This window comes from Styela clava, chromosome 4, assembly GCF_964204865.1.
Source record: "Styela clava chromosome 4, kaStyClav1.hap1.2, whole genome shotgun sequence".
Lineage (NCBI taxonomy): Eukaryota > Metazoa > Chordata > Ascidiacea > Stolidobranchia > Styelidae > Styela > Styela clava.
In genome coordinates this window covers 14,468,792-14,487,358 of record NC_135253.1, presented here as the reverse complement: position 1 = coordinate 14,487,358, position 18,567 = coordinate 14,468,792, and the positions used below count along the sequence as shown (strand labels likewise).

Here is an 18,567-nt window from a genome sequence, read left to right as displayed (position 1 = left end):
CGTGTTGCCTCGAAAATTTTGTGTGATATAGTTTCAGTTAAAAAGACGATTGACAAAAATGAGTAGAATCCCACCGATTAGGCTCAATAAAATATTTATGCACTACAAAAATGAAAAGGTTGCATCTGCATTTTAACTGCGTGGTTTCGAGTATATGTGAATACTATTTTCCAGACTTAGTTTGAATTTATTCTTTTCATTTTTAGCATGATAAGTTAAGATTATATAATAGGGTGTGGAATTTCAATTTAATCGGTGTCCCCCAAATGCCGCGACCCACATTTGTCCACTTTTTAGCACATATGTCCCAATGCAGGGTGAAATGGTTAACGTAAAAGTATGAAGTGGAATTTTTGATTGTGTCTTGCGATAAATATTGTTCAAATTATAATGTTTTAATTTATTGCCTATAATTATATTGTGTCTTTCGATTAACTGAAGACTGAATTATCAGTTAAATTATCGTAATCAAGTCAATGTTTCTGGTATAGAGATAATTCTTACATAAGTCATGGTTACAAAGTAGTCTGAGGTCTCTCCAGTCATTTCAATGTACTGATGACGTTCTCTGAACCATGCCCTGGCTCTGCAGTTAACATGTTTGACACGCATCGAATCAGCAATCACAAATCCATTAATATTCCCTTTATTGTTACGTAATAGTGCTCGACAAAGACCTCAGCGATAGCATTGCACAACGACTGTTAGCAAGACAGTAATAAAGCATTACATATATGTGAAGATGATTCTCTTTTCATACTTGAAGATTATTTATCAACTTTCTGAAATGGGAAATAGACATTTGAAATTGCGTTTGGGCGATCGATCTGCATTTTTACTGCATCCGCGCATCTCCTGATTGACACGAACGATGTTGAATTGTATAGAAAACTCGAACGATAAAGCACTACATTAGCAAATCATGAAAACAGTAAAAAAATTTGAAGTTTGTGAAGGATGAAGTACTCTAAAATATTCAAATCAGTGAAGGTTTGTGAAGGATGAAGTACAGCAGCAGTGCATTGTGTATATAAAATTGCATTACAATAAAGTCAGCTTTCGGAGGTCCATTAAAGCAAATTTGACATTTCCTATTTCATTTATCTATGGATACTTATATTCTTCATTCTACTTCAGTTATTTCTAATCACATGTAATCTTATATATTCTCAGTTTCCTCCCTTTTTCCATTTCTTTTGGTGCAGCGCAACACTGCCGAGATCTCGTATGTCTTCCAGGTAATAACAAGTTGCGCGATTCTCACTTCTTCGGATGAATATCCATTGGGAAACAGAGAGAAGTAAATATGCGAAGTTCACTAACAGGTTAACCACGAGAAATGCGATCATGTCTCTCTTCCGATGCAGAGTACAAATCATGCATTTGTCTTCGTGATAGGCGATGTCACACCTAAAACAAAAATAATATTAGATATCATATTTACGATTTAAACAACTTTTAACACTAAAAACGCCAAAATATAAAATAAGCTATAATTAACGTCACTATATCGGCCATTGGTTGGAAGGCATAGACGCCCGATGGGCCGTATAAGGTAAAATGCTTTCTAGCAATTGAGTACTTTTAGGGTTAGCAACCTTTGTAGGGTACAGTTTTGTACAGTATTATATTCAAGTGAATTTCGTTTTTAATGGCAATATAAATTTGCACGGAAAAGTGCGCACCAAGTTACATTTCCGTTGCCTTTACCAATTTCACTTATACGTGTTTCTGTCGGAACTGTGAGTTGTTACCGGGATGTAATTTTAGGAGTCGACACCGAGACAAGGTTTTGCTATTAGATTTTTTCGCCCTCTGTGAAACTTTTCAACACCTCCACAAGCTTCCAACTATGGGGATCGGTACCCCAAGGTCAAAGTAATTTATTCACTACTTTTCTACATAAAGTTAGGATTCATCCACTGTATGAGATTGATCGAAACGATTGGCAACTAAACAACTAAATTGGATATCGCGTATAAAGTAACAAAGTACAAAACGGCCTGAAATGTAAATAGATGGCTGAGTAGCAATTGCTACTTTGGATCCTACGGGTACTGCGTGGTGGCAGTAAAGCTTCCTAAATCACAGTAACTACAATAATTACATTCTATACTCACTGGAAGCTTTCAGAAGTCCATCCATCAGATCCAATTGTCACGAGAACCCACGCAGTCACAGCCAGTACAGATAAGGAAACAAGGAAGCCAAAAACATGTTTAAGAAGATATGCTTTTATTAGGAAACGACCACTCATGTTCTTTTGATTTGACACAAGTCGCAGGATACACTGAGTCTTCGGTCCTATCAAATCTTTATCCTTTTTGTCTTCTTCAATATCGGTGACTTTGTACACGGACAAGATGTAAGGATATTGCTCGAGTGAAGCAAAATTTTCGAAGCAAAGCATAGAAAATAAATTTCTATCGCGCATGTTACCGAAAAATAATCGAACGTACCAGCTGTCCTCTATGCTTTTCTGAGAAATTAAAATTAAGTTTGATTTTCAATAAATAAGGAATGAATCAGAAAGATTATAGCACCTAAAAATTATTATAGTTCTATTTGAAACCCGCATACTTCTACCTTCTTCGTTTTGACCTTCTGTGTATTTTTGCGTTGCTGTATCCTTGAAGCTGAGGGATTAGCATGACTTGAGACTTCTTCTAACTGACCAGCAGCTTTTTTTGATGAATCGAGCGGTGCGTCTTTTGCACTGTCAGAATTGACATTTCTTCCATTCCTTTGTCTGATTCCTGTTGCAGTGTTTGGAGAAGGATTCGAATCTTCTGGATCCGATGATTCAGATTCAGTATCTGAGTCTAATCCTTGTCGTTTGTATTGTGGATCATAGCTGCTCCATCCATGCAAATAATAGCTCCGACTGTCATAGGTTGAACCTCTAAAGAGAATGTCATGACAAATAGTAAAAGTGTGATATTTGTTGGGTGGATTTATGAGAAAAATTTTGTGTCATTGGCGAAGAAAAGCCACAAAGGATTTTGTGAAAAAAAAACTTGCGAGTATTGCACTGCAAACAAAGTAATATTTGATAGATTTCTGCAGTCTAATTAGAAATGAGCCACGAAATACTGTATTTTATTATCAAACATTTTGATAGAGCCTCAAGAACACAATAATGCGAGTGTATCTTTATGAAGTAATTATTATAAACCTGCATAATTTTAAATAATCAGGCTCGTCCATGGGAAACGTCTCATGGGATGGGATGGGACAGCACACATTTGTATATCCCATGGCATACGTGGGACACGAAAACCGTATGATTTTCGGGGAAATGATGGTAAAACATTTCGTGATGGACTTCGTGTCCATATATTTGAGCATAGATCTCTTGTTAGTCATGAAGAGCAAAACATATTCAGCATTAACAATATACTTCGTGAAGGGGCTGATGGACACATGTATGATAGTTATGAATATAAAGTTAACAAAGACCGTAAACTTTGTTGTTTTGCATGTCCCTTCGTACATGTAGCCTTACTTAGTAGACGCTAAACCTAGATTTAAAATATTTTATTGAATTTTCTTCCAATGGGAATCTCATGAGATGGGATAGAACAGGCATAAATGCTATGGGATTGGAATTGGACAGAAAAATTTGTCCCATAGACAAGCCTGTAAATTATTATATCTTACTTGCGATATGTTCCTCGTTTCTTTGTCTTCACAACTTCATAGACATCGTCTATCAATATTTTCATGAATTTCAAATGTCCCATCAATCTAGCACCGACACGGAAATGCCACCAAACAGACGGCAACGCAAAAAGAAAAGCCTGAGAAAAATTTCACAATTTAGAATATGTTTTATGATTTATTTAATGCATAGAATCTCCATAATATCCAATTGGGTGAGTTATTCCCTATGATTTATTTCTATCTACCATATGATTTAAGAAAGATTAAAATGAAGCATATTTTTCAGTAAGCTTTCTGAAGTATACTTAGCCGATTTTATATATTTATGTTTTTTTCATCGAAAACTGTTCTTTTTTTTGAAAGAATACAGTTTATGTGAGTCATTACGCGTAAATTTGAGTCTTCTTTTCTGATACATTTTTGAAGTTATTCATTTCTATTCATCGAAAGGGGTAATTACCCAAACAGGGAACATTTTAACAATTAACAGTTCCAAGAGCGGCGAAATCTACACCTACTTCGATTATCATCGCATAAGGCATCCATTGGAGAAATGTCTTTAGATATGATGGATGTTTTAAAAGATTTTCTGAAGAAATGTTTGTATCCACATTTGGTGCAGGTCATCAGGTGATACCGGGCGATGTTTATGGAGATAGAGCCCCGGATTCTTTCATTTCCGACCTCTTATATGGTGGAGAAGGGTTTTCAGCCGTGACACTATTGCTATCAAAACAATGAAATCGTCTTTCCATCAGTAAACGGGGAGATTTGAGATTGTGCTTGATACATAATATTAAAAAACTCGCTGGAGATCACCAAGCTCATTTGAAAACACTATAAACTTTGATTTGTCTTCTTGTTTATTTGGTCTGTATTATATTCGTTTCGGACTTTACATTTTTCTGTAGTGCCGGGGGGCGATGAAGTTGTATAAATTACTGTAGGGGGGCGATGGTACAAAAAGTTTGGGAACCACTGTTCTAGAGTTCGGCCTCAACGAGGTTGTTCAAAATATCTCGCTATTCGAGTCGTAACATAGCGTCAATAAAGTCAAAAGAATGCGTGAACTAGAATGCCCTAATGTCTCTATCCTCTCGCGTGTTGCCTCGAAAATTTTGTGTGATATAGTTTCAGTTAAAAAGACGATTGACAAAAATGAGTAGAATCCCACCGATTAGGCTCAATAAAATATTTATGCACTACAAAAATGAAAAGGTTGCATCTGCATTTTGACTGCGTGGTTTCGAGTATATGTGAATACTATTTTCCAGACTTAGTTTGAATTTATTCTTTTCATTTTTAGCATGATAAGTTAAGATTATATAATAGGGTGTGGAATTTTAATTTAATCGGTGTCCCCCAAATGCCGCGACCCACATTTGTCCACTTTTTAGCACATATGTCCCACTGTGCTATGCTTGTCAAACTGTTCTGAGTTAGGTTAGATAATATATTGCAATGCAGGGTGAAATGATTAACGTAAAAGTATGAAGTGGAATTTTTGATTGTGTCTTGCGATAAATATTGTTCAAATTATAATGTTTTAATTTATTGCCTATAACTATAATTATATTGTGTCTTTCGATTAACTGAAGACTGAATTATCAGTTAAATTATCGTAATCAAGTCAATGTTTCTGGTATAGAGATAATTCTTACATAAGTCATGGTTACAAAGTAGTCTGAGGTCTCTCCAGTCATTTCAATGTACTGATGACGTTCTCTGAACCATGCCCTGGCTCTGCAGTTAACATGTTTGACACGCATCGATTCAGCAATCACAAATCCATTAATATTCCCTTTATTGTTACGTAATAGTGCTCGACAAAGACCTCAGCGATAGCATTGCACAACGACTGTTAGCAAGACAGTAATAAAGCATTACATATATGTGAAGATGATTCTCTTTTCATACTTGAAGATTATTTATCAACTTTCTGAAATGGGAAATAGACATTTGAAATTGCGTTTGGGCGATCGATCTGCATTTTTACTGCATCCGCGCATCTCCTGATTGACACGAACGATGTTGAATTGTATAGAAAACTCGAACGATAAAGCACTACATTAGCAAATCATGAAAACAGTAAAAAAATTTGAAGTTTGTGAAGGATGAAGTACTCTAAAATATTCAAATCAGTGAAGGTTTGTGAAGGATGAAGTACAGCAGCAGTGCATTGTGTATATAAAATTGCATTACAATAAAGTCAGCTTTCGGAGGTCCATTAAAGCAAATTTGACATTTCCTATTTCATTTATCTATGGATACTTATATTCTTCATTCTACTTCAGTTATTTCTAATCACATGTAATCTTATATATTCTCAGTTTCCTCCCTTTTTCCATTTCTTTTGGTGCAGCGCAACACTGCCGAGATCTCGTATGTCTTCCAGGTAATAACAAGTTGCGCGATTCTCACTTCTTCGGATGAATATCCATTGGGAAACAGAGAGAAGTAAATATGCGAAGTTCACTAACAGGTTAACCACGAGAAATGCGATCATGTCTCTCTTCCGATGCAGAGTACAAATCATGCATTTGTCTTCGTGATAGGCGATGTCACACCTAAAACAAAAATAATATTAGATATCATATTTACGATTTAAACAACTTTTAACACTAAAAACGCCAAAATATAAAATAAGCTATAATTAACGTCACTATATCGGCCATTGGTTGGAAGGCATAGACGCCCGATGGGCCGTATAAGGTAAAATGCTTTCTAGCAATTGAGTACTTTTAGGGTTAGCAACCTTTGTAGGGTACAGTTTTGTACAGTATTATATTCAAGTGAATTTCGTTTTTAATGGCAATATAAATTTGCACGGAAAAGTGCGCACCAAGTTACATTTCCGTTGCCTTTACCAATTTCACTTATACGTGTTTCTGTCGGAACTGTGAGTTGTTACCGGGATGTAATTTTAGGAGTCGACACCGAGACAAGGTTTTGCTATTAGATTTTTTCGCCCTCTGTGAAACTTTTCAACACCTCCACAAGCTTCCAACTATGGGGATCGGTACCCCAAGGTCAAAGTAATTTATTCACTACTTTTCTACATAAAGTTAGGATTCATCCACTGTATGAGATTGATCGAAACGATTGGCAACTAAACAACTAAATTGGATATCGCGTATAAAGTAACAAAGTACAAAACGGCCTGAAATGTAAATAGATGGCTGAGTAGCAATTGCTACTTTGGATCCTACGGGTACTGCGTGGTGGCAGTAAAGCTTCCTAAATCACAGTAACTACAATAATTACATTCTATACTCACTGGAAGCTTTCAGAAGTCCATCCATCAGATCCAATTGTCACGAGAACCCACGCAGTCACAGCCAGTACAGATAAGGAAACAAGGAAGCCAAAAACATGTTTAAGAAGATATGCTTTTATTAGGAAACGACCACTCATGTTCTTTTGATTTGACACAAGTCGCAGGATACACTGAGTCTTCGGTCCTATCAAATCTTTATCCTTTTTGTCTTCTTCAATATCGGTGACTTTGTACACGGACAAGATGTAAGGATATTGCTCGAGTGAAGCAAAATTTTCGAAGCAAAGCATAGAAAATAAATTTCTATCGCGCATGTTACCGAAAAATAATCGAACGTACCAGCTGTCCTCTATGCTTTTCTGAGAAATTAAAATTAAGTTTGATTTTCAATAAATAAGGAATGAATCAGAAAGATTATAGCACCTAAAAATTATTATAGTTCTATTTGAAACCCGCATACTTCTACCTTCTTCGTTTTGACCTTCTGTGTATTTTTGCGTTGCTGTATCCTTGAAGCTGAGGGATTAGCATGACTTGAGACTTCTTCTAACTGACCAGCAGCTTTTTTTGATGAATCGAGCGGTGCGTCTTTTGCACTGTCAGAATTGACATTTCTTCCATTCCTTTGTCTGATTCCTGTTGCAGTGTTTGGAGAAGGATTCGAATCTTCTGGATCCGATGATTCAGATTCAGTATCTGAGTCTAATCCTTGTCGTTTGTATTGTGGATCATAGCTGCTCCATCCATGCAAATAATAGCTCCGACTGTCATAGGTTGAACCTCTAAAGAGAATGTCATGACAAATAGTAAAAGTGTGATATTTGTTGGGTGGATTTATGAGAAAAATTTTGTGTCATTGGCGAAGAAAAGCCACAAAGGATTTTGTGAAAAAAAAACTTGCGAGTATTGCACTGCAAACAAAGTAATATTTGATAGATTTCTGCAGTCTAATTAGAAATGAGCCACGAAATACTGTATTTTATTATCAAACATTTTGATAGAGCCTCAAGAACACAATAATGCGAGTGTATCTTTATGAAGTAATTATTATAAACCTGCATAATTTTAAATAATCAGGCTCGTCCATGGGAAACGTCTCATGGGATGGGATGGGACAGCACACATTTGTATATCCCATGGCATACGTGGGACACGAAAACCGTATGATTTTCGGGGAAATGATGGTAAAACATTTCGTGATGGACTTCGTGTCCATATATTTGAGCATAGATCTCTTGTTAGTCATGAAGAGCAAAACATATTCAGCATTAACAATATACTTCGTGAAGGGGCTGATGGACACATGTATGATAGTTATGAATATAAAGTTAACAAAGACCGTAAACTTTGTTGTTTTGCATGTCCCTTCGTACATGTAGCCTTACTTAGTAGACGCTAAACCTAGATTTAAAATATTTTATTGAATTTTCTTCCAATGGGAATCTCATGAGATGGGATAGAACAGGCATAAATGCTATGGGATTGGAATTGGACAGAAAAATTTGTCCCATAGACAAGCCTGTAAATTATTATATCTTACTTGCGATATGTTCCTCGTTTCTTTGTCTTCACAACTTCATAGACATCGTCTATCAATATTTTCATGAATTTCAAATGTCCCATCAATCTAGCACCGACACGGAAATGCCACCAAACAGACGGCAACGCAAAAAGAAAAGCCTGAGAAAAATTTCACAATTTAGAATATGTTTTATGATTTATTTAATGCATAGAATCTCCATAATATCCAATTGGGTGAGTTATTCCCTATGATTTATTTCTATCTACCATATGATTTAAGAAAGATTAAAATGAAGCATATTTTTCAGTAAGCTTTCTGAAGTATACTTAGCCGATTTTATATATTTATGTTTTTTTCATCGAAAACTGTTCTTTTTTTTGAAAGAATACAGTTTATGTGAGTCATTACGCGTAAATTTGAGTCTTCTTTTCTGATACATTTTTGAAGTTATTCATTTCTATTCATCGAAAGGGGTAATTACCCAAACAGGGAACATTTTAACAATTAACAGTTCCAAGAGCGGCGAAATCTACACCTACTTCGATTATCATCGCATAAGGCATCCATTGGAGAAATGTCTTTAGATATGATGGATGTTTTAAAAGATTTTCTGAAGAAATGTTTGTATCCACATTTGGTGCAGGTCATCAGGTGATACCGGGCGATGTTTATGGAGATAGAGCCCCGGATTCTTTCATTTCCGACCTCTTATATGGTGGAGAAGGGTTTTCAGCCGTGACACTATTGCTATCAAAACAATGAAATCGTCTTTCCATCAGTAAACGGGGAGATTTGAGATTGTGCTTGATACATAATATTAAAAAACTCGCTGGAGATCACCAAGCTCATTTGAAAACACTATAAACTTTGATTTGTCTTCTTGTTTATTTGGTCTGTATTATATTCGTTTCGGACTTTACATTTTTCTGTAGTGCCGGGGGGCGATGAAGTTGTATAAATTACTGTAGGGGGGCGATGGTACAAAAAGTTTGGGAACCACTGTTCTAGAGTTCGGCCTCAACGAGGTTGTTCAAAATATCTCGCTATTCGAGTCGTAACATAGCGTCAATAAAGTCAAAAGAATGCGTGAACTAGAATGCCCTAATGTCTCTATCCTCTCGCGTGTTGCCTCGAAAATTTTGTGTGATATAGTTTCAGTTAAAAAGACGATTGACAAAAATGAGTAGAATCCCACCGATTAGGCTCAATAAAATATTTATGCACTACAAAAATGAAAAGGTTGCATCTGCATTTTGACTGCGTGGTTTCGAGTATATGTGAATACTATTTTCCAGACTTAGTTTGAATTTATTCTTTTCATTTTTAGCATGATAAGTTAAGATTATATAATAGGGTGTGGAATTTTAATTTAATCGGTGTCCCCCAAATGCCGCGACCCACATTTGTCCACTTTTTAGCACATATGTCCCACTGTGCTATGCTTGTCAAACTGTTCTGAGTTAGGTTAGATAATATATTGCAATGCAGGGTGAAATGATTAACGTAAAAGTATGAAGTGGAATTTTTGATTGTGTCTTGCGATAAATATTGTTCAAATTATAATGTTTTAATTTATTGCCTATAACTATAATTATATTGTGTCTTTCGATTAACTGAAGACTGAATTATCAGTTAAATTATCGTAATCAAGTCAATGTTTCTGGTATAGAGATAATTCTTACATAAGTCATGGTTACAAAGTAGTCTGAGGTCTCTCCAGTCATTTCAATGTACTGATGACGTTCTCTGAACCATGCCCTGGCTCTGCAGTTAACATGTTTGACACGCATCGATTCAGCAATCACAAATCCATTAATATTCCCTTTATTGTTACGTAATAGTGCTCGACAAAGACCACAGCGATAGCATTGCACAACGACTGTTAGCAAGACAGTAATAAAGCATTACATATATGTGAAGATGATTCTCTTTTCATACTTGAAGCTTATTTATCAACTTTCTGAAATGGGAAATAGACATTTGAAATTGCGTTTGGGCGATCGATCTGCATTTTTACTGCATCCGCGCATCTCCTGATTGACACGAACGATGTTGAATTGTATAGAAAACTCGAACGATAAAGCACTACATTAGCAAATCATGAAAACAGTAAAAAAATTTGAAGTTTGTGAAGGATGAAGTACTCTAAAATATTCAAATCAGTGAAGGTTTGTGAAGGATGAAGTACAGCAGCAGTGCATTGTGTATATAAAATTGCATTACAATAAAGTCAGCTTTCGGAGGTCCATTAAAGCAAATTTGACATTTCCTATTTCATTTATCTATGGATACTTATATTCTTCATTCTACTTCAGTTATTTCTAATCACATGTAATCTTATATATTCTCAGTTTCCTCCCTTTTTCCATTTCTTTTGGTGCAGCGCAACACTGCCGAGATCTCGTATGTCTTCCAGGTAATAACAAGTTGCGCGATTCTCACTTCTTCGGATGAATATCCATTGGGAAACAGAGAGAAGTAAATATGCGAAGTTCACTAACAGGTTAACCACGAGAAATGCGATCATGTCTCTCTTCCGATGCAGAGTACAAATCATGCATTTGTCTTCGTGATAGGCGATGTCACACCTAAAACAAAAATAATATTAGATATCATATTTACGATTTAAACAACTTTTAACACTAAAAACGCCAAAATATAAAATAAGCTATAATTAACGTCACTATATCGGCCATTGGTTGGAAGGCATAGACGCCCGATGGGCCGTATAAGGTAAAATGCTTTCTAGCAATTGAGTACTTTTAGGGTTAGCAACCTTTGTAGGGTACAGTTTTGTACAGTATTATATTCAAGTGAATTTCGTTTTTAATGGCAATATAAATTTGCACGGAAAAGTGCGCACCAAGTTACATTTCCGTTGCCTTTACCAATTTCACTTATACGTGTTTCTGTCGGAACTGTGAGTTGTTACCGGGATGTAATTTTAGGAGTCGACACCGAGACAAGGTTTTGCTATTAGATTTTTTCGCCCTCTGTGAAACTTTTCAACACCTCCACAAGCTTCCAACTATGGGGATCGGTACCCCAAGGTCAAAGTAATTTATTCACTACTTTTCTACATAAAGTTAGGATTCATCCACTGTATGAGATTGATCGAAACGATTGGCAACTAAACAACTAAATTGGATATCGCGTATAAAGTAACAAAGTACAAAACGGCCTGAAATGTAAATAGATGGCTGAGTAGCAATTGCTACTTTGGATCCTACGGGTACTGCGTGGTGGCAGTAAAGCTTCCTAAATCACAGTAACTACAATAATTACATTCTATACTCACTGGAAGCTTTCAGAAGTCCATCCATCAGATCCAATTGTCACGAGAACCCACGCAGTCACAGCCAGTACAGATAAGGAAACAAGGAAGCCAAAAACATGTTTAAGAAGATATGCTTTTATTAGGAAACGACCACTCATGTTCTTTTGATTTGACACAAGTCGCAGGATACACTGAGTCTTCGGTCCTATCAAATCTTTATCCTTTTTGTCTTTTTCAATATCGGTGACTTTGTACACGGACAAGATGTAAGGATATTGCTCGAGTGAAGCAAAATTTTCGAAGCAAAGCATAGAAAATAAATTTCTATCGCGCATGTTACCGAAAAATAATCGAACGTACCAGCTGTCCTCTATGCTTTTCTGAGAAATTAAAATTAAGTTTGATTTTCAATAAATAAGGAATGAATCAGAAAGATTATAGCACCTAAAAATTATTATAGTTCTATTTGAAACCCGCATACTTCTACCTTCTTCGTTTTGACCTTCTGTGTATTTTTGCGTTGCTGTATCCTTGAAGCTGAGGGATTAGCATGACTTGAGACTTCTTCTAACTGACCAGCAGCTTTTTTTGATGAATCGAGCGGTGCGTCTTTTGCACTGTCAGAATTGACATTTCTTCCATTCCTTTGTCTGATTCCTGTTGCAGTGTTTGGAGAAGGATTCGAATCTTCTGGATCCGATGATTCAGATTCAGTATCTGAGTCTAATCCTTGTCGTTTGTATTGTGGATCATAGCTGCTCCATCCATGCAAATAATAGCTCCGACTGTCATAGGTTGAACCTCTAAAGAGAATGTCATGACAAATAGTAAAAGTGTGATATTTGTTGGGTGGATTTATGAGAAAAATTTTGTGTCATTGGCGAAGAAAAGCCACAAAGGATTTTGTGAAAAAAAAACTTGCGAGTATTGCACTGCAAACAAAGTAATATTTGATAGATTTCTGCAGTCTAATTAGAAATGAGCCACGAAATACTGTATTTTATTATCAAACATTTTGATAGAGCCTCAAGAACACAATAATGCGAGTGTATCTTTATGAAGTAATTATTATAAACCTGCATAATTTTAAATAATCAGGCTCGTCCATGGGAAACGTCTTATGGGATGGGATGGGACAGCACACATTTGTATATCCCATGGCATACGTGGGACACGAAAACCGTATGATTTTCGGGGAAATGATGGTAAAACATTTCGTGATGGACTTCGTGTCCATATATTTGAGCATAGATCTCTTGTTAGTCATGAAGAGCAAAACATATTCAGCATTAACAATATACTTCGTGAAGGGGCTGATGGACACATGTATGATAGTTATGAATATAAAGTTAACAAAGACCGTAAACTTTGTTGTTTTGCATGTCCCTTCGTACATGTAGCCTTACTTAGTAGACGCTAAACCTAGATTTAAAATATTTTATTGAATTTTCTTCCAATGGGAATCTCATGAGATGGGATAGAACAGGCATAAATGCTATGGGATTGGAATTGGACAGAAAAATTTGTCCCATAGACAAGCCTGTAAATTATTATATCTTACTTGCGATATGTTCCTCGTTTCTTTGTCTTCACAACTTCATAGACATCGTCTATCAATATTTTCATGAATTTCAAATGTCCCATCAATCTAGCACCGACACGGAAATGCCACCAAACAGACGGCAACGCAAAAAGAAAAGCCTGAGAAAAATTTCACAATTTAGAATATGTTTTATGATTTATTTAATGCATAGAATCTCCATAATATCCAATTGGGTGAGTTATTCCCTATGATTTATTTCTATCTACCATATGATTTAAGAAAGATTAAAATGAAGCATATTTTTCAGTAAGCTTTCTGAAGTATACTTAGCCGATTTTATATATTTATGTTTTTTTCATCGAAAACTGTTCTTTTTTTTGAAAGAATACAGTTTATGTGAGTCATTACGCGTAAATTTGAGTCTTCTTTTCTGATACATTTTTGAAGTTATTCATTTCTATTCATCGAAAGGGGTAATTACCCAAACAGGGAACATTTTAACAATTAACAGTTCCAAGAGCGGCGAAATCTACACCTACTTCGATTATCATCGCATAAGGCATCCATTGGAGAAATGTCTTTAGATATGATGGATGTTTTAAAAGATTTTCTGAAGAAATGTTTGTATCCACATTTGGTGCAGGTCATCAGGTGATACCGGGCGATGTTTATGGAGATAGAGCCCCGGATTCTTTCATTTCCGACCTCTTATATGGTGGAGAAGGGTTTTCAGCCGTGACACTATTGCTATCAAAACAATGAAATCGTCTTTCCATCAGTAAACGGGGAGATTTGAGATTGTGCTTGATACATAATATTAAAAAACTCGCTGGAGATCACCAAGCTCATTTGAAAACACTATAAACTTTGATTTGTCTTCTTGTTTATTTGGTCTGTATTATATTCGTTTCGGACTTTACATTTTTCTGTAGTGCCGGGGGGCGATGAAGTTGTATAAATTACTGTAGGGGGGCGATGGTACAAAAAGTTTGGGAACCACTGTTCTAGAGTTCGGCCTCAACGAGGTTGTTCAAAATATCTCGCTATTCGAGTCGTAACATAGCGTCAATAAAGTCAAAAGAATGCGTGAACTAGAATGCCCTAATGTCTCTATCCTCTCGCGTGTTGCCTCGAAAATTTTGTGTGATATAGTTTCAGTTAAAAAGACGATTGACAAAAATGAGTAGAATCCCACCGATTAGGCTCAATAAAATATTTATGCACTACAAAAATGAAAAGGTTGCATCTGCATTTTGACTGCGTGGTTTCGAGTATATGTGAATACTATTTTCCAGACTTAGTTTGAATTTATTCTTTTCATTTTTAGCATGATAAGTTAAGATTATATAATAGGGTGTGGAATTTTAATTTAATCGGTGTCCCCCAAATGCCGCGACCCACATTTGTCCACTTTTTAGCACATATGTCCCACTGTGCTATGCTTGTCAAACTGTTCTGAGTTAGGTTAGATAATATATTGCAATGCAGGGTGAAATGATTAACGTAAAAGTATGAAGTGGAATTTTTGATTGTGTCTTGCGATAAATATTGTTCAAATTATAATGTTTTAATTTATTGCCTATAACTATAATTATATTGTGTCTTTCGATTAACTGAAGACTGAATTATCAGTTAAATTATCGTAATCAAGTCAATGTTTCTGGTATAGAGATAATTCTTACATAAGTCATGGTTACAAAGTAGTCTGAGGTCTCTCCAGTCATTTCAATGTACTGATGACGTTCTCTGAACCATGCCCTGGCTCTGCAGTTAACATGTTTGACACGCATCGATTCAGCAATCACAAATCCATTAATATTCCCTTTATTGTTACGTAATAGTGCTCGACAAAGACCTCAGCGATAGCATTGCACAACGACTGTTAGCAAGACAGTAATAAAGCATTACATATATGTGAAGATGATTCTCTTTTCATACTTGAAGATTATTTATCAACTTTCTGAAATGGGAAATAGACATTTGAAATTGCGTTTGGGCGATCGATCTGCATTTTTACTGCATCCGCGCATCTCCTGATTGACACGAACGATGTTGAATTGTATAGAAAACTCGAACGATAAAGCACTACATTAGCAAATCATGAAAACAGTAAAAAAATTTGAAGTTTGTGAAGGATGAAGTACTCTAAAATATTCAAATCAGTGAAGGTTTGTGAAGGATGAAGTACAGCAGCAGTGCATTGTGTATATAAAATTGCATTACAATAAAGTCAGCTTTCGGAGGTCCATTAAAGCAAATTTGACATTTCCTATTTCATTTATCTATGGATACTTATATTCTTCATTCTACTTCAGTTATTTCTAATCACATGTAATCTTATATATTCTCAGTTTCCTCCCTTTTTCCATTTCTTTTGGTGCAGCGCAACACTGCCGAGATCTCGTATGTCTTCCAGGTAATAACAAGTTGCGCGATTCTCACTTCTTCGGATGAATATCCATTGGGAAACAGAGAGAAGTAAATATGCGAAGTTCACTAACAGGTTAACCACGAGAAATGCGATCATGTCTCTCTTCCGATGCAGAGTACAAATCATGCATTTGTCTTCGTGATAGGCGATGTCACACCTAAAACAAAAATAATATTAGATATCATATTTACGATTTAAACAACTTTTAACACTAAAAACGCCAAAATATAAAATAAGCTATAATTAACGTCACTATATCGGCCATTGGTTGGAAGGCATAGACGCCCGATGGGCCGTATAAGGTAAAATGCTTTCTAGCAATTGAGTACTTTTAGGGTTAGCAACCTTTGTAGGGTACAGTTTTGTACAGTATTATATTCAAGTGAATTTCGTTTTTAATGGCAATATAAATTTGCACGGAAAAGTGCGCACCAAGTTACATTTCCGTTGCCTTTACCAATTTCACTTATACGTGTTTCTGTCGGAACTGTGAGTTGTTACCGGGATGTAATTTTAGGAGTCGACACCGAGACAAGGTTTTGCTATTAGATTTTTTCGCCCTCTGTGAAACTTTTCAACACCTCCACAAGCTTCCAACTATGGGGATCGGTACCCCAAGGTCAAAGTAATTTATTCACTACTTTTCTACATAAAGTTAGGATTCATCCACTGTATGAGATTGATCGAAACGATTGGCAACTAAACAACTAAATTGGATATCGCGTATAAAGTAACAAAGTACAAAACGGCCTGAAATGTAAATAGATGGCTGAGTAGCAATTGCTACTTTGGATCCTACGGGTACTGCGTGGTGGCAGTAAAGCTTCCTAAATCACAGTAACTACAATAATTACATTCTATACTCACTGGAAGCTTTCAGAAGTCCATCCATCAGATCCAATTGTCACGAGAACCCACGCAGTCACAGCCAGTACAGATAAGGAAACAAGGAAGCCAAAAACATGTTTAAGAAGATATGCTTTTATTAGGAAACGACCACTCATGTTCTTTTGATTTGACACAAGTCGCAGGATACACTGAGTCTTCGGTCCTATCAAATCTTTATCCTTTTTGTCTTTTTCAATATCGGTGACTTTGTACACGGACAAGATGTAAGGATATTGCTCGAGTGAAGCAAAATTTTCGAAGCAAAGCATAGAAAATAAATTTCTATCGCGCATGTTACCGAAAAATAATCGAACGTACCAGCTGTCCTCTATGCTTTTCTGAGAAATTAAAATTAAGTTTGATTTTCAATAAATAAGGAATGAATCAGAAAGATTATAGCACCTAAAAATTATTATAGTTCTATTTGAAACCCGCATACTTCTACCTTCTTCGTTTTGACCTTCTGTGTATTTTTGCGTTGCTGTATCCTTGAAGCTGAGGGATTAGCATGACTTGAGACTTCTTCTAACTGACCAGCAGCTTTTTTTGATGAATCGAGCGGTGCGTCTTTTGCACTGTCAGAATTGACATTTCTTCCATTCCTTTGTCTGATTCCTGTTGCAGTGTTTGGAGAAGGATTCGAATCTTCTGGATCCGATGATTCAGATTCAGTATCTGAGTCTAATCCTTGTCGTTTGTATTGTGGATCATAGCTGCTCCATCCATGCAAATAATAGCTCCGACTGTCATAGGTTGAACCTCTAAAGAGAATGTCATGACAAATAGTAAAAGTGTGATATTTGTTGGGTGGATTTATGAGAAAAATTTTGTGTCATTGGCGAAGAAAAGCCACAAAGGATTTTGTGAAAAAAAAACTTGCGAGTATTGCACTGCAAACAAAGTAATATTTGATAGATTTCTGCAGTCTAATTAGAAATGAGCCACGAAATACTGTATTTTATTATCAAACATTTTGATAGAGCCTCAAGAACACAATAATGCGAGTGTATCTTTATGAAGTAATTATTATAAACCTGCATAATTTTAAATAATCAGGCTCGTCCATGGGAAACGTCTCATGGGATGGGATGGGACAGCACACATTTGTATATCCCATGGCATACGTGGGACACGAAAACCGTATGATTTTCGGGGAAATGATGGTAAAACATTTCGTGATGGACTTCGTGTCCATATATTTGAGCATAGATCTCTTGTTAGTCATGAAGAGCAAAACATATTCAGCATTAACAATATACTTCGTGAAGGGGCTGATGGACACATGTATGATAGTTATGAATATAAAGTTAACAAAGACCGTAAACTTTGTTGTTTTGCATGTCCCTTCGTACATGTAGCCTTACTTAGTAGACGCTAAACCTAGATTTAAAATATTTTATTGAATTTTCTTCCAATGGGAATCTCATGAGATGGGATAGAACAGGCATAAATGCTATGGGATTGGAATTGGACAGAAAAATTTGTCCCATAGACAAGCCTGTAAATTATTATATCTTACTTGCGATATGTTCCTCGTTTCTTTGTCTTCACAACTTCATAGACATCGTCTATCAATATTTTCATGAATTTCAAATGTCCCATCAATCTAGCACCGACACGGAAATGCCACCAAACAGACGGCAACGCAAAAAGAAAAGCCTGAGAAAAATTTCACAATTTAGAATATGTTTTATGATTTATTTAATGCATAGAATCTCCATAATATCCAATTGGGTGAGTTATTCCCTATGATTTATTTCTATCTACCATATGATTTAAGAAAGATTAAAATGAAGCATATTTTTCAGTAAGCTTTCTGAAGTATACTTAGCCGATTTTATATATTTATGTTTTTTTCATCGAAAACTGTTCTTTTTTTTGAAAGAATACAGTTTATGTGAGTCATTACGCGTAAATTTGAGTCTTCTTTTCTGATACATTTTTGAAGTTATTCATTTCTATTCAT

The 18,567-nt window shown here is 35.8% G+C and overlaps 4 protein-coding genes across 4 annotated transcripts; all 4 read right to left on the bottom strand.

The window, feature by feature from the left end:
- Positions 1–630: 630 nt before the first annotated feature.
- Positions 631–4,268, bottom strand: LOC144422021 (uncharacterized). The gene is made up of 5 exons (XM_078111731.1): positions 4,182–4,268; positions 3,661–3,800; positions 2,587–2,902; positions 2,121–2,479; positions 631–1,410 (listed from the first exon to the last, which is right to left on the bottom strand). The coding sequence occupies exons 1-5, from the start codon at positions 4,203–4,205 to the stop codon at positions 1,170–1,172; spliced, it is 1,080 nt and encodes a 359-aa protein (XP_077967857.1). The 5' UTR covers positions 4,206–4,268; the 3' UTR covers positions 631–1,169.
- A 1,182-nt stretch (positions 4,269–5,450) lies between these two features.
- Positions 5,451–9,088, bottom strand: LOC144422030 (uncharacterized). The gene is made up of 5 exons (XM_078111750.1): positions 9,002–9,088; positions 8,481–8,620; positions 7,407–7,722; positions 6,941–7,299; positions 5,451–6,230 (listed from the first exon to the last, which is right to left on the bottom strand). Exons 1-5 carry the CDS (start codon positions 9,023–9,025, stop codon positions 5,990–5,992), a joined length of 1,080 nt encoding a protein of 359 aa, XP_077967876.1. The 5' UTR covers positions 9,026–9,088; the 3' UTR covers positions 5,451–5,989.
- Positions 9,089–10,270: 1,182 nt separating this feature from the next.
- Positions 10,271–11,965, bottom strand: LOC144422069 (uncharacterized). Its single transcript, XM_078111841.1, has 2 exons — positions 11,761–11,965; positions 10,271–11,050 (listed from the first exon to the last, which is right to left on the bottom strand). The coding sequence occupies exons 1-2, from the start codon at positions 11,895–11,897 to the stop codon at positions 10,810–10,812; spliced, it is 378 nt and encodes a 125-aa protein (XP_077967967.1). The 5' UTR covers positions 11,898–11,965; the 3' UTR covers positions 10,271–10,809.
- Positions 11,966–15,090: 3,125 nt separating this feature from the next.
- Positions 15,091–16,785, bottom strand: LOC144422037 (uncharacterized). Its single transcript, XM_078111770.1, has 2 exons — positions 16,581–16,785; positions 15,091–15,870 (listed from the first exon to the last, which is right to left on the bottom strand). The coding sequence occupies exons 1-2, from the start codon at positions 16,715–16,717 to the stop codon at positions 15,630–15,632; spliced, it is 378 nt and encodes a 125-aa protein (XP_077967896.1). The 5' UTR covers positions 16,718–16,785; the 3' UTR covers positions 15,091–15,629.
- Positions 16,786–18,567: the final 1,782 nt, after the last annotated feature.

Excerpts from the sequence above, each read along its gene's own strand:
- LOC144422037 (XM_078111770.1), bottom strand. The coding sequence starts at position 16,717 with ATGAGTGGTCGTTTCCTAATAAAAGCATATCTTCTTAAACATGTTTTT. Across the intron at positions 15,871-16,580 it reads TGGACTTCTGAAAGCTTCCA|GTGTGACATCGCCTATCACG; the intron begins GTGAGTATAGAA and ends TTTTTGTTTTAG.
- LOC144422021 (XM_078111731.1), bottom strand. The coding sequence starts at position 4,205 with ATGCCTTATGCGATGATAATCGAA. Across the intron at positions 2,903-3,660 it reads AAACGAGGAACATATCGCAA|AGGTTCAACCTATGACAGTC; the intron begins GTAAGATATAAT and ends CATTCTCTTTAG. Across the intron at positions 2,480-2,586 it reads AGAAGGTCAAAACGAAGAAG|AAAAGCATAGAGGACAGCTG; the intron begins GTAGAAGTATGC and ends TTAATTTCTCAG.
- LOC144422069 (XM_078111841.1), bottom strand. The coding sequence starts at position 11,897 with ATGAGTGGTCGTTTCCTAATAAAAGCATATCTTCTTAAACATGTTTTT. Across the intron at positions 11,051-11,760 it reads TGGACTTCTGAAAGCTTCCA|GTGTGACATCGCCTATCACG; the intron begins GTGAGTATAGAA and ends TTTTTGTTTTAG.
- LOC144422030 (XM_078111750.1), bottom strand. The coding sequence starts at position 9,025 with ATGCCTTATGCGATGATAATCGAA. Across the intron at positions 8,621-9,001 it reads CTTATGCGATGATAATCGAA|GCTTTTCTTTTTGCGTTGCC; the intron begins GTAGGTGTAGAT and ends AATTTTTCTCAG. Across the intron at positions 6,231-6,940 it reads TGGACTTCTGAAAGCTTCCA|GTGTGACATCGCCTATCACG; the intron begins GTGAGTATAGAA and ends TTTTTGTTTTAG.